At 44.3% G+C, this 15496-nt stretch overlaps 1 protein-coding gene across 1 annotated transcript; it reads right to left on the reverse strand.

Annotated features, from left to right (window-relative positions):
* Positions 1–5141: 5141 nt before the first annotated feature.
* On the reverse strand, positions 5142–12542 carry NMD3 (NMD3 ribosome export adaptor). Its single transcript, XM_041467946.1, has 16 exons — positions 12481–12542; positions 12260–12394; positions 11629–11725; positions 11083–11163; positions 10716–10844; positions 10118–10208; positions 9899–9977; positions 9517–9613; positions 9189–9306; positions 8513–8658; positions 7880–7992; positions 7192–7264; positions 6624–6730; positions 6318–6388; positions 5766–5895; positions 5142–5289 (listed from the first exon to the last, which is right to left on the reverse strand). The coding sequence occupies exons 1-16, from the start codon at positions 12522–12524 to the stop codon at positions 5217–5219; spliced, it is 1584 nt and encodes a 527-aa protein (XP_041323880.1). The 5' UTR covers positions 12525–12542; the 3' UTR covers positions 5142–5216.
* Between the last annotated feature and the right edge of the window lie 2954 nt (positions 12543–15496).

The following is a 15496-nucleotide window of genomic DNA, read 5'->3' on the forward strand; positions in this document are numbered from 1 at the left end:
CCCTGAGCTTGCTGTGTTTTTATGGAATGATTTCAGGATTTATTCAGTCTCCTTGATTGTTTTATACAATGAATTACTTGGCTGGCTCGTTATTATGATGCAAACAATGCCACTGATTCATGTGAGGATGTGCTGCTGTGAAAATTTCTGCTTAAATACTCAGATTCTTGGGCTTTATAAAAACATAATTTTTGGTTTACTTTAGAAGATGAGTAAATCACGTGCATCATATAGAGAATGTAACACTACAGATTCACTTGTGATGGGGTTTCAGCTGAAAATAAACCCCTTAAAAATGTAAAAATACAATGTCTCCTTTTTTCCTAACCCTTTAATCCCTCCTTTTCACCTTTCACACTTTCCCTGTTGAGCAGTGCCTGAACCACGAACTCCTGAGCTCTAAATAACATGCTGGATTTGGCTGGGACTGTTTTGTTTCAAATTCCAAGACTTTTTAGCCTTCAAACCATCAGATTCCTGTGCTGCCAGCTCCCTGCAGTGGGCAGGAGCTGCTCTGGGATGAGCTTGGCAATGAGAATTGGGGTTTGGAATCCTCAGGAGATGAAGGGAGCAGAGCAGGACACACAGGGTGACACAAATCCGCATTTTCCGCCCACACTGAGGTGAGTTTTGGGACTTTTTCCAAGCTCCTGGGATGTCCTCTCCTTCCAGAGGATGGGTTGTTGCTGTAGGTGGCAATCCAGGGAATTAGGGAATGAGGATTGGTGACAGGAGGCGACAAAACAAAGTGAAGACATTAATTATGTCATTTGTCACCTCAGCTGCTTTCCCAGTTTATAATTATGGGGAAATAAGGCAGGAGATTAAAATAATTTCTCTGGGAAAATGAGGACAGCTGTGCTCAAACTTCCAAGTCTTTGAACAATGCCCAAGTATCTCTACGTTTGTAAAAAAAAAAAAAATCTATTCAATACTTTTGAATTTGGATCCAATGGGATGCTTTATTCAAGTAATATAATGGTTGAAGTAGTAATTAGTGTAGATTTGCTTTCATGCTTAGTCTGTATGTTATATTTACTGATATTTATCAATATAATTTGTATTTACTGATGTTTAGGAACAAGAGGGAGCACACAATATTTTAATTATATCAATCATTAGACTATTTATGGAGACAGTGATTTTTTTCCCAGCCTGTCAGTCCCTAACACAGAGAAATACAAGCAGTACTTTGCATTACAGGTACAAAAATCTGTATTTCTCAAGACTATGTAAATAAATATTGCTCAAGGTGTGCCTGAGAGTGAGCCCAGGGCAGGAGCAGGTGAGCCTCAGCTCCAGCAGGACTCCACAAGGACATCCTGAGCATTTCTGGGCACTCAGGAATCCCACAGCAGGCTGCAGGAGCAGGAACTTTGCCCTGGTTGTGTTTCTGCTGCTCTTTCCCACGTGGGGTTTGGGGGTGCCTCCAGTGCCTGGTGCCTCTTTCACAATACCTGGGGTAGGATTAGGGGGAGGATTAGGATGGGATTGGGGTGGGGCTCTGCTCCCATTCCCAGATCCCAGCTGGGCTGGGGGAACGGGACAGAGCCAGGAGAGCACCAAAATCCAGCAGAGGAAACAAGGGGTCAAGTGGCAGCTGGAGCTCCCCAGAGTTCCTGATTCATTTTCCTCATCACCCCCTTTTCCCTTCCTGTCCCAAGCCTCCAGGATTTCAAACATTTCATCCCATTTCAGTTCCCAGCACTGCCTGGGCAGGTTCCTGCTGGAAGCACCGGGAGCCTGAGGGGTCTGGATTTGTCAGGTCAGGCTCAGCTGGGAATGGGATCAGGATCAGGCACAGCTGGAGCTGTGCCAGGGAGGTGTAGGGTGGAGAGCAGGGAAAACTTCTTCCCCCAGAGGGTGCTGGACACTGCCCAGGCTCCCCAGGGAATGGCCCAAGGCTGCTGGAGCTCCAGGAGGGTTTGGACACCATTCCAGGGATGCCCCGGCTGGGATTGTTGGGGTGGAACAGGCTCTTTCCATATTTCTCCAGATTTTTCCAACCAGCTCCACAGGCTGCTCTGAGTGGCCACAACACTGAGTTTTTCCCACCTGATGCTCCAAACCTAAATGAATGATCCAAACCTAAATGAATGAATGCATGGCTGGAGCAGGAAGTGTTCCAAGAGGAATGGGAAATGGAATATTCCCTGCACACTCTTCCCTGAGCACGCCAAGCTCAGCTGGCTCTGTCCGGGGGAAGTTTCTGTCCTGGCAGAAAGGAATGCAAGGGTAACATTCAGCACCTTTCAGATCCCTGCCATGTGAAAAGGAAATATTCAAATTGCACAACTTAACCCACGCTGCTTCACCAAGAGTGGAAACTAAAGAACAGAACAACAACCAGCTGCTAAAATCAAACTGCTCGTGCTGCTCACCAGGAAACCTTTGATGTTTCCAGCCCAGCATCCTCCTTAGGAGTGATTTTATTGTAGGACTTTCACACCTTATCTCCCATTAAACTTTAATTTTATTGACCCAAAAATTTACACTTCCTAAAGGCACTAAAGATGGTTCTGTTCACGTGGAATTTTAGCCCCTCTGCTGCTGATCACTTCAGGAGTTTTTAGAAGCTTTCTAAGGTAATTTCTTACTCCTTGTTACTGTCATTGTTTTGCACTCCAACAGCTGCACTTTGCTTTCTTTCCAGCCACGTGTAATTGCAGTTCTTATCTTTGCTCTTCATTACCTGACCTGAAAATCCTGCTTGTAGAATGAACCTGTCAGCACTTCCTGGCCTCTGCATCCCACGGGACATTTCCATCTTGCAGGGATTGCTCAGAGCAGAGGGGAGTTTCCAGCAGATCTGTTTGCTTTTCCAGAGCTGACCTGAAATTCCTCTGTCCTGCCTGGCTGAAAGTTTCTGCTTCACTTCCCTGCTCAGCTGAAACTGCTTCATGCAACAGTTGAGTTCCAGTCTCCCCGAGAAAGGAATTCCTTCTTCTTCTACTGCTGACATTTCCAGTACAGGGCAGAGATACTATATGAAATAGGATTTATTTAGATATTTTTCCAGGTATTTTTTCCAGGGATATGTGAAGAACCATCCTCAGAGCACAAACTCTCAGCAAGATGTGCAAACAGCATCGAATTATTTCACAGCTTCAGGAGTTTCCTTCCATCTCACAAATCTCACTGACCAGAGATGAGTTAAAAATTGGCTTTCAAAGCTGTTAAGTCCTTGTTGGGGATTTGTGTTATCCAAAATGGTTTCATTTTAGGAAGTTGAATATTTGAATTGCACAAAATCCCTTCAGTTTCTTGCTTCAGCATCAGGCTTCGGTTTTGTTTGGAACTGAAACCCCGACAAGTTTTAAACTCCATTTTCTCCTTCTGACTTGGCTTAACCAGGTTCCCCTCTTGTATTTAGGAGGAAATAGATTCTGACAGCAACAAGATTCTTTGTTCCATGATTATGTCCTGGAACGAGCTCCAGGAAACATTCCCAAACGCCTCTGCATTTCCAATTGCCACCTCTCCTTTCACCTGCTCTGGGAGGTGCAGCTGACACAAACGGCCCCGAGGTGAGATCAATCTGCAGGAGGAGCAGTTTGCTGACATTAAACCCTCCAACACCAAGTTCAAAGCGGTTTTTGTCTTATTTTCCTTTAGCTTGGTGTTATTTTAAATGTAAATACCAAGAACTGCGCGGGCATCAAGAGTTTTTGCTGAGTTTTCAGCCCCCTTTTCCTCGGAGCAGGGAGCAGCTCCTGGGCCATGCAGGAACAGTGACACCAGGTGGGCTCTCACCTTCAGCACAGGCACATCCTGATTTTTCCATGGAGAACGAGGAAGAGATGGGATTGGATCCATCTCTGTCAGTCCCAGGGTGGAAATGGAGCCAGATTCTTCCCACTGGCATTCCATTGAAAGGATTCCAAATCCCAAAAATCCAACAGAAGGAATCTGTATCCTTGTCTAACTTTTTATGGAAAACTTCCTGACACAATAATCCTCCAGAATTCCCTATTTTAAGCTACTTCCAAGAGTAAGAGACTGAAATAACACTGATTTTGTTGAAGTCCCCACCAGATCAGTGTCTCAGTTCCTCAGCTTTGCAAGCTCCCAAAATTGGCCCAGGAGCTGTCAGCCAAGCTCAGGCACCTGGCCTGAGGTTAAAAGTGTTTTCCCATCAATATTTCACCTCAGCAATTTCCATCTGGGAAAATTTGAGACCCCTGGAGTTACATCAGGCCATCCACTACCAGATTTTTAAAGCAGTTAAAGCACCTTAAGCTTTTCATCATCAACACACAAGACTTTTATCTAGGGAAAAATAAATCAAAAATGAGTGTTTGCACACCCCAATGCCCTTTTTCTGTTCATTTTTCCCCAGTTATCCAGCTTTTGTGCTGTAAGGTCTGACTTATACAACACAATTTTTTCACCACTTTCTCTGAGCAAAACGTAATTCCAAAGTTCTGCACAGCTTCTCCCATGACTTCCAACTCAAAATTCATCAACATCTGGGTGGAAATGCATCATTGAGCAGGTCTGACTTAAAATCCTGAAGGATTTCTGTTGTATAAAAGGAGCTTTTTGTGGCTTAACTCAAGAGATTTTTCAGGAAGAGCCGCAGGGCAAGTGGCAGCTTTTATCCATGACAATGAATGCCTTTGTTAGCTCCAGTGGCAGTGAAAATATTGGCAAATATTTAATTTGTTGGACACTCCCTAAACCCCTCTGAGCTCCCAAAGGGGCACTGGAAACTTGGGAATCTACAAAGAGACCCAACTTTTGATTGTGGGGAGCTGCTCCAGCCAAACAAATCCCACAGACCCAGGCAATCCTTGGATTCAAGGCTTCAGCAGCACAAGATCTTCTCCTGCTGACAGACCCATGAAAGCTTTTCCAGGCTGGCAGCAGAGCAAGGAAGGGCGAAAGGAAGAGGGAGATCTCCAGGGATAAACAGGATGAGACAGCACAGCAAATATAAAACATTCCTGGGAGAGTCCAGCAAGGGAAACAGGGAGGAGGAAAAGGACTGGTGAAAACAGCAGAGTTTAAACCCAGATTTTATTACTCTCCCATCACCTGCCACCAACAGGGAGTTCATTATTTTGTCCTCTTTGGACTTGAAGAGTGCAACTGGATTTGAAAATGAACTAAAAAATGATGAATCAAAGTATCTTGAGAGGTTTTTAATCCTTTATAGCTGGTTTATTAATTAATTGCTGAGCACGTTGCTTTGAATCCACTGATCCAGACATGGGCTAGAGTTCAATACTCATCACACTCCACAGGATTTTCCAATCTTTCTGATCAAGGGCTTTGCAGGGAAGTTTTCTTCGTGTAAGGGAACAGAAATTAGTCTTGAGCTTCCCCAAATATGGATATATGGAATAATCTACCAGTATCATAAAAGGCTTCAAACCATTGTGCCAAAAAATGGGGAAAACCTTCCCCATGTGAGAAATTAAAGTGTAACAGTAGGTAGGGACTCTACCTAAAATCCAGGAAACTGGAATAAAATCTTTCCCTCTGGACATCCTTCCTTATTTTCTCCACTGCAGAAATTGCATGGAAAGATCCCTCAGGGATGGGAGGAACTTGTGGAATTTATATTGCAATGCTTCTACCAGAAATTGAACTGCAATTGCTGATTCTCTGGAATATCATCCGTAAAATACGAATTCCAGGCCATTATTTTGGGGTGCAGTGGGAGTTTTGTCACTTTTCCTGGCCTTGTGATGGTTAATTATGGTCTGGGGAGTTTTTCCTCCCCAGGGGAATATTTATTGGATGTAAGGCACTGTCCTTACTCTGTCAGCATTTCTGCCCCCTCCCCTCCAGTGGCGTCCTGGGAAATGTGGAGATCTTCCAGCATTTCAGCCAGGCTGATCCGTGGAGCTCCATCATCATCTGTGTCACTCTCCACTGGAATATCTGCATCTAAAAACACACAGAAACCCCCCAAAAAACCAGCTAAGCAAAGAAAACAAACCCCAAAACACCAGAGCAACCCCAAGGGGAAATGGGGAAAAAATATCAAACCAACAACACCAAAACAACTAAGAAACCACAAAACAAAATCCAAAAATTCCTCCTAAAAACTCAACAGTCCCCTCATGGAAAAAAATGAAATTCTGCATCAAATCCTTCACCCAGCAGAGATTTTGGGTGCAGGAGCAAAGTTCTCTTTCACTTAAAGGCAAGGAAACAAAACCCATCAGGGGAAACACATCTGTGAAATACTTTACAGCATTTCTCCAGGCATGAAGAGTTTGGAGAATGCAAATAGAGAATTCCAGTAAAACTGTTTTGCCTCAAACATGATTTAATTACACCCACTGAAGGAGTCAGAAAGGGCTTACTTCTGTAAATGTTGACATTTTTCCTGATGTTCTCATCCTCTTCCAGATCTTCCAGGAAGTCCTGGTATTGTCTGTAAAAGATGTGGGATGTACTTACTCCCTGTTCCTTTGGATTTGTGGAAATTCATGCAACAAAGTAAAATCACAGAAACAAAACCCCAGCAGACCTGAGAGCATCCCTGCATTTCCAACTCATTCTTGCCGATGTCCTACCCTCATTTATCTCTAATTTTCTCCTTTTTTCATCTCAGCTGGAGGTTATTTAGAAGCTGCTTTGTCACTGAACAAGGAGAACAGATACTGAACCTTTCATCATCTGTGTCTGAGGCTTCCCTGTCCCTCTCCAGCTCCTTCAGCTTCCAGTTCCTGCGGCGCTGCCGCCTGGAGCGGTCGTAGCTCTTCTTGATCAGCACCTGCAGGGAAAAGCAGCTCCTTTTTCCACCTCCCAAAATCCCAAATCAGCACCCAAATCCACATTTGGGCATCTAGAACCAGCTGGACTGGCACGCAGCAGTGTTATATTGAATTTACAGGGAGTTTGTTGGTTCAAATGTTTCCAAACACTTGGGAAGTGGTCCTGAAGGGACAGGCACGCACTGGAGTTATTATTTTAGCACCCAGTGATTGGTAATTGGAATAAAACCAACAATTAATGTATAATCTAACCATGGCAACTGGAAAAAAAAACCAACAATAAATATATAATTTAACCATCACTCAAATATTTAAGGAAATAATCCTTCAAAATCAGATGATGCTCAAATTTCACTGTTAATATCCTCTCTTCCTTCAGGCACTGCTCACCATAAAATCACACTCCCTCCTGGCCTTGGGTAATGGAGGGAAATTTGGACAGGGAAAGGGATTTTCTTACCACATCAGGAATATGCTGGGGGTTCATCTTGTTGGCAAATTCGTCATTTAGGTTGCAGTTGGCCAAGTCAAAGCTAAAATAGAAAGAGGGGTTTTATTCTGCTTTATAAAAACCCAACCTCAATGTATCATGTTTGTGCTAAAGGGCAGCTCAGTGCAGCTCCTAAGGAACAGAAATATTCCCAGAGGAAGAGAAACAAAGAAAAATCCACATAATTGTCCAGCTCTCCTAAGTCTGAGCAGCTGCTGTTCCCAAATCCTGTTCTGTTGGCACTTCCCAACCTCTGGAATCCAAACTGCAACACCCATTGAGGTTCTGCTGGGCTCACAACATTCATGTTTAAATCTTTATAAGCATCACCTAATTTGCCTAATCCTACAAAGAATTCACATTTGTTATCACTCATTAGCAAAGAAATAATTAATTGGTGTTTTAAAAATCCTTCCCATTTATTTGTGGCTAAACTGAGATTCCAACTGCACTCTGAAGGCAGTGAGCTCTCTTATTTCTAACAAATTTTACATGAAAACTCCTTCTAGAAAAGAGATTTCCTGGATTAGGACCAGAATGATTCCACCCCTTTACTGCTTTCATTTTGAAATCAGAACAGTTCAACACTTTCTTGATAGCACATGAATTCAGTCATTAAATAATCATTCAATAGAAGTTTCAGAAAAGCAGAACAGACCCCAAGACCAGGTCCCCAGGATTCAGGATGTGCCCCAGGTGAGTGCAGCAGAAATATTGGTGATCTGTGTCCAGCTCCGAGGTTTTCCTGACCCAGGCTTCAGCCAGAGTGTGCTTTGGGAGAGAAAAATAAACATTCCTCAACTAAACCCAGCTTAACCCCAACATCTGCACTGATTTCAACTCCACTTGTCATTAAACTTGTGTTTCTGCATCACATATCCAATGTATCCTTGCTACTTCTCATTTCTCATTCCATAAAAGTAAGGAAATGGACATGGCAACTCCCAGGAATTCCCAAAGGCTGTTTCTATAAATATTTTAGCTTTTAACTGAGAAGATCCATTAATTCTGATTAAAAAGAAATGCTTCAACAAAACCAATTCAGTCATTAAAGCTGCAAAATTAATATTTCAATACCCACTAACAAGCAGAGTTTAAACTCTGCAAGCACAATTCCTGGAAGTGGAATTCACATCCTGCCTGTGCCATTTCCAAACCAAATGGTCCCAAAGAAAGCTTCTGCCAGTGGCAAGACCCAGAAGAGCCCAGCTTGACTGTGCCAGGCAGACCCAGGTCATGAATTCAGCTGAGCACAAGGCCCAAAACACGAATTAAACAGAGAAATTCTCACCTTGTTTGACCGAGCCCCTGCCCCAGCACCTTTTTTCCTCTCATTGACCCTGCTGATGTCCATGATGATGAACTCCTCCAGCTGCTTGGGGTGGAACAGGCTGTTGAAGGGGTGGCGCCAGTAGGTGTTCCCATCAATTTCAGCAACTGCAAAATCATCAGGGAGAGAATTTCTTGTAAAAAAAACCCCACTAATCAAAATGAAGGTAACTGCCAGGCATGTTTTGTTCATTTCTGTAACACAGTTATTTAGGACACGATCCACATTGCTGCAGGAGCAGCTGATCTGTGACAGACTTTACTCAAAGGAATTATTCCCTGGATCCATCCTTTTAGAGGGATTCTGCTGCCCAAGCTCACCAGCACACATCAAGCAAAGCACAGAATTTCTGGTACTGAAGTGGCTGAAAATTTAATCCAGATGCCATCTAACTGCAGGGGAATAAAGCTGACACAGGTAAATGCTCAGAACACCCAGGAGCTCAAACTGAGCCTGCACATTCTGCCCAGGATCCTATGGGAATCAAGCTTGGAGAGCTCTCAGCTCATTATGAAATTTCTAGTGTACAGATAAATTAAACAACAGTAAGGTCCAAAGATCCAAGATTTTGTGGAAACAAACCCACAGTAACTGTGCCAGCAGAACAATCAGGGGCTGAGGAAAAGCCCAGACTCACTCTGCAGAGTTCTGGGGTCGATGAGGTGGATGGTGCTGGTCACTCTGATGCACACACAGATCTGGCTCATGTTCCCCAGACTCTGGGCCAGCTTGGGTGACAGACACACAACGTTGTCCTGCAAACCAACACAAACAACTGACATTCCCATTTCCTCCATTTTCAACCAAATCTTCTGAAGTACAATTTGAAACTTTGTGGTTTTATTTTTCTAGCCCCAGTAACTTCTGCATTTCCTGTGTGGATCCCTCCCTACCCCCCAAACCCTACAATCTCCAAACCCCAACTCTTCCCACAACACCCTAAAGGTGAAGCAGAGGGAAGCTACCTTGCATATGGGAACAATTTCCACAGAGAAAGTGCTTTTGTAGTTGTAGACATTACTGTGAATGTCGTGGGAGATCAAACGTTGGGATGATTTGGATCTATAAAACATGAAAACAGAGTTTTCAGGAAACAAGAGACATCACCTGGGACAGGAGATCCTTTGAACAAAGTATCTGCATCACAAATAGAAATATGAAGGAAACAGAAGTAAATTTTACCATGGCTAAGTGGAAAATATGGGGCTTTTGTAGAAGGGATTTAGTCTGTTTTGATTAAAATACAGATTCCTTACACTTGCACTTACAAAATTCTTTTAAAAGGAAGGATTTAAGTCAGTTCCCCAAAGTTCTGAGTGCTCAAGGCAATGGACAGGAGAGCTGTACCTGGATGGAACTGTACACTGAAGGAAGTCCACCATCTTCTGGGCATGTTGCTTGGAAGAGTAATAGAAATCCAGGCCATCTGAAAAGCAAGGAAACAAATCTATTTCTATTCTATTTTATTAAATATAATTCATGAGCTTTTCTCTACACAGCTCCCAGCACACACACATGAAAACATCCATCATAAATCCAGATTGTTCTGCCTCCAGACCCACTCACCGTGGATTTCTTTGATTCTTAGTGTGTTTTGATGGAGCCTGTGCTTCAAAATCAGCTGCTCCAAATAGTAAAAAGTCTTCTTGTGCACAGTCTAAAGCCAAACAAACACAAAAGCATCAAGGTTATTTAAGAAGCATCAAGGACAAACCAGGATCTCTGAAGAATAAACATGTATATGAAGAGATCACCTAGAGAAAGAACATCCAAGTAAACAAAAATATTTCAGAGTGCTCTACTTATACCAAATTATTGAAAGCTTCCATTTCTCATTTTCTCTCATAACTGGTTGCTAGAGAGATCTATTTCCTTTAAAGAAAAATCAAATATTTGTCCCACTGTTTCCAAACTGCCTGAAAATACAGGAGGGTATTTAGTTATTCACACATGATCCTCCTGCTAGCATCATTTTAAAGAATGTTAACACTGGACAGCAGAAAGTTTTTCTAAACTGAGTAAGAAAAAGTTCAGTAACCTTGAACACAAAACATGTCCCTGTGGCTAAGTGTGAGTACATTTTTATCTGAGAAATCCAGAAAACCCCCCAATTCTTTGCCTGATTGTTCTGCCGTGATCAAATAAAAATTCAGTTTGCCTCTACCTTCTGCCTGACTTGCACCACAGCTTTCCAGAAATCCTTGGCTTCAATCCTGTGACAGTCTTCACACATCTGGGACTGAACAATGTACTCCACCACAAACACCTGCTGCAGAACTGCCCCATTTATCACCTGCAAAACCAAAGTGTTCAAGGTTTAAGCTCTGTTTGGGTCACAAATGTTTTTGTGCAGTATTTTCCCATCTTTACTGGAACAGACAATAACTTTCTTCATTCTGATGAATGGCACTTTAATGACAGAATTTAGGCAGGATGAAATCTAATCATAAGAAAAATAATAATTAAAAAATCCTGTTGTTTGCCATGAAAGCTTTTTAAAAGCCAAAGGGAGAAGGTTTTGCTCCAGTTACCTCTTTCTGAACAGTCAATTTGAGCTTGAGCCTCTTGGAATGTGGTTCTGTCCAAATGAATCCTGCATCAATCAGCCGGACCTGCCCGTGGGAAAGCACAAGAGCTCAGTAAAACCAAGCCTAACTCCACAAACACAAACAGTCTATAGTGAAGAAGTAAATAATCTTAATTAAATATATATCTATTAATATACTAAATCCATTTAGTAGTGCTTAGCTAGAACATGGAGGATGACTGACATACAATCAAGATGCTCAATCTCAGGTCCTTCCCTTTAATAATATTCTGAACCTAAGGGATGCTTTATCCAGCTGAAACATGTGAATTTGAGTTAATCTATACACAGACCTCTGCAACCCTTTTTCATACAATCATAAGCCAGTGAGAACAAATATTGCATAAATAATTTCTCAAATGTGCAAAAACTTCTGAAATTAAGTACATTAAAACCACATCAGCTTCCCTCAGTTCATTCTGCTCAGCTCCCACCTCTACAGCAACAATTGTGGCCAGGCTGTGAAATCCCAGCAGGATCAGCTTCTCACCTTGCTCAGGGAAGCTTTGATTTTCTTCAGACACAAAGCCAGGAGCTCTCTGGATTCCAAGGCACACTGGATCCAGGTTCCTGGAGGCTGGAGGTACCTGGGATGCAGGGAGCATTTTACAGCAAGTTAAAGCTGCTTGAGCACCTTAAATCACTCCAAGGATGAGCAGCTACTTCCAGAGCTTTCAGTTGAGTAACACCAATGCAGCTACAACTTTTAGAATCAGAGAAAATCATGGCAAAGTGGCTAAGGGGACTGGGTTCATTCCCCAAGCACTGCCCAAGCCACCACTAAACCACGTCCCCAAATGCCACATCCACAGGGCTTTTTAACCCCTCCAGGGATGGGGTGTTCACCAATGCCCTGGGCAGCTGTGCCAGGCTGGACATCCCTTTCCATGAAGAATTTTTCCCAATATCCAAACTAACCCTTCCCTGGCTGTCCCCTCCTGTCAGGAGTTGTGCAGAGCCAGCAGGTTCCTCCTCAGCCTCCTTTTCTCCAGGATGAGCCCCCCCAGCTCCTCCTCACCAAACGTGTGCGCTTTTGCCTCCCTAAACCCTGAGACTGATGCATTCTAAGTGCACTCCGAGGGCATTTCGCTGCCATCCCCAGCGATTTCGCGGCTCCTCACCTCTCGCACTGCTTGCAGAAGTGCACCGTGCCCTGCTTGGGGATGCCCTCGGTGATGTCCACCTGGGCCCGCAGGCAGCCCACGCACATGTTGGCCGGGTTGGGCGGGATGGGGACACCGCACTGGCAGCACAGGCTGGGACACAGGGACAGAGAGAAGCACAGTTAGTCACGGTCACGGTCACAGCCCCCGGGAACCCCGGTCCCCCCGCCACCGCTCACATGTGTCCCTGCGCCGGGGCCGCGGGGGCCGGCAGGTACTCCATGGCTGCGGAACACGCGGCGCTTTCCGGCCGGCAGAGGAAGGGGAGGAGACGGCGGGGCCAGCCCAGCCCGGCCCGGGAAGGGTGGAGCGAGGGGGACGCGGAGAGGCAGGCGGGAACCGTGAGGGACTGCGGAGAGGGCTGGGAGGGAGCTGCGGGGAAGCAGGCGGGAACCGTGAGGGTGCCGTGAGGGAGCCCGGAAAGGGCCGTGAGGGGCCATGGAGAGGCGGGGGAAGCGGTGAGGGAGCCGTGAGGGAGCCGTGAGGGGCAATGAAAGGAACCGTGAGGGAGCATGGAAAGGGCTGTTAGGAGACCATGGAGAAGCGGGCGGGAGCTCTGAGGGAGCTCTGAGGGGGCCGTGATGGAGGCGCCACGGAGAAGCGGGAGGGAACCGTGAGGGAGCCATGGAGGAGCCCTGAGGGAGCCCGGAAAGTGCTGTGGGGGAACCATGGAGCGGGCGGGCACCGTGAGGGACGTACGCTGTTACAATTCATTATTTAGGAATTAAATTATATTTTCATTTACAAGGAGAAGCCTGTACTGTCCGTTCGCTTTGTATTCCATTTGGGATGAACCATAAGCACCCTGTGGAAAGGAGGAGAATTAAAAGACCTTTAAGGTCGTTTCCAACCCAGAGCATTCTGTCATTTGATGATTCTGTGACACCAAGGTTTGTTTGTGGATCAGCATTTGTTTCCTGCAGGTTATGTTGGAGAAAAATAAAGCTGAATTGCATCAACACGTTGTGTGGGATTTATTTCATGTGGTAACATCCTGATGGAAATGAAGAGTTCTTTCACTCGAGGACTGAAAATCACAGCTTGTCAAGCTGTCTGCTATGTTTATAATTTTTTGGCACATTTTTCTTTGGTGTGCTGCTTGTGTTCACACAGTTACTTCTCCTCCTTTGAAACTGAGTTTCTTTGCAGACCTCTCTAGAGACTCACTATGGACCATATTATTAAAACAATGAAAAAAAAAAAAAACCACAATAAAAATACCCAAGTGTTTCCCTGCTCTTAAATTTTGTTTCAGAACCTCTGCTACACAGCGGGTGTTACACAGTTTTTACTTTGAAGCTCTGATGAATCACTCGATCTTTGATTCAGGAAATAAAACACTTCCAGGCTGGCATTTGGAGAGTGGCGTTGGGAGAGGGGTAGGACAAAGCCTGTCCTTTGTGGAAGCCATGTCTTTGAAGTCACTGGGAGGAGAACTGAATCCTGATAATGCTGGAAAAGTTTCAGTTGCAGATTTATTTTCAGCTGCAGATTTATTTTCTCCACCTAATTTTGGTGCTAATACACCAAATCCCACCGCAGCTCAAGGCACAGCCTCTGTGAATATCAAAACTGGGTTCTTTGTAGTCATCAAGGTACTTTGTGTTGTCTCTGCAAGCTCTGGCTATCCTCTGGCTTCCATGGAAAATTTGTATTTTAAACTGTGTTACAAACACTTCTGAAGGATTTTAGATTTTTGCACAAAATGAGGTGAAAAGCCGCCTGGATCTCACCCCTAGTGAAAGCCATATCAGTTTGTACTGATTTCTTACGTGTTTTTCAGTGAGTATTAAATGTTATATTGATTTTATATAGGCTGCTTCTGCCTCTGCTGCCATATTCTTTCACAGCATTTAAAGGATCTGTGCTATAGGCAAGGAAAGTGAGCACACAAATATATTTAAATATATGTTAAATTTAAAAACTTCACACTATTTAAAACCAGGTTTCAATATAGATTTACTCTCAGGCTGTTTTGCAGGTGGCTGGGCCCTCGAGAAGTCCCTGTGGGTGTTTTTGGGAAAGCTCAAGTGCCGAGGCCAGAAAATCCAGGAGACTTTGTGCCAGTGACAACAGCTCCCAGCAGCTTCATTTTCAGTAGGAATGTCCAACAGGATGGTAAATTCACGGGGAATATCCCTGTGATTAATTGAACAGACACCTGAGGTCACTATTCCCTCACATTCACTGCGTCCAGGAAAGGAGGTGCTCCAGCAGCTCCTGGACCTCTCCTCCTCAGGAGCTGCTCTGACCTTCCCAAGGAGGGTTTGTTCTGGGCTGCTGCTTTCATTGCCTGTGCTCATTTCAGTATAAAACTCCAGGAATTTAAGAACAGAACCAAAAAGTGTTTTACACTTATTTTTTTCCTATTCATTCCCATATAAATTGGGGATTGAGAGCAGTCTGCACGTCACAAACAATAAAAACATCCTCCTTTAACTGTAGGATTTTAGGAACAGCATCCAGATGGAAGCATGGGAAGGGCTGTGCAATAACAATAAATCACCCTTCTGATCTTTACTGGTGCCCAATTTAGTTTTGAGGAGGATCCTGGAGACACCCAGTCTGTATTTCTTTACAAATCTATTCTAGAATTCTTTACAAATCTATTTCTCACAAGTGTTCACGCATTCCCAACAATTTTGCTCCTCTTCCTATTGCAGGAAGCCACGATTTAGAGAAATGGAGCATTTTCCATTCTGACAACAGAGGAATTTCCAGGATTCAGAAAGGGGAATTAACAACAGAGGAGTCACCATGTTTCAGAGAGGGGAATTAACAACAGAGGAGTCACCAGGTTTCAGAGAGGGGAATTAGCAACAGAGGAGTCACCAGGATTCAGAGAGGGGAATTAAAGGCAGGGCTTTTTACAGGAGCTGTTTCAGCTCCCAGTGCCACCAGAGACATTCTTGGGCAGGAACAGATTGTGCCTGGCCTGGTGTGGGCAACTCCCAGATTTATTCCAAGCCAGGATCCAGCTCCCAGTTTGTAATCAGACATCTCCAAGTGGTCTATTCTTTTGGAAAGCAGGGATCTCCTTGATTTTCATCGTGGATTGCAGCTGGGAAGTTGCAAACTGGTAATTTCAGCAAGGGCTGCTACATCAGCGTGTCCTCTGCGGTCTGAACGGGAGGAATAACATTCCCTGATTCCACTGGGACACAGCACTTCCAGGGGCTGCTTGCTGTGTGTTCA

Source organism: Pyrgilauda ruficollis, unplaced genomic scaffold (genome assembly GCF_017590135.1).
Source record: "Pyrgilauda ruficollis isolate IOZ18807 unplaced genomic scaffold, ASM1759013v1 scaffold21, whole genome shotgun sequence".
NCBI classification, from domain to species: Eukaryota; Metazoa; Chordata; class Aves; order Passeriformes; family Passeridae; genus Pyrgilauda; species Pyrgilauda ruficollis.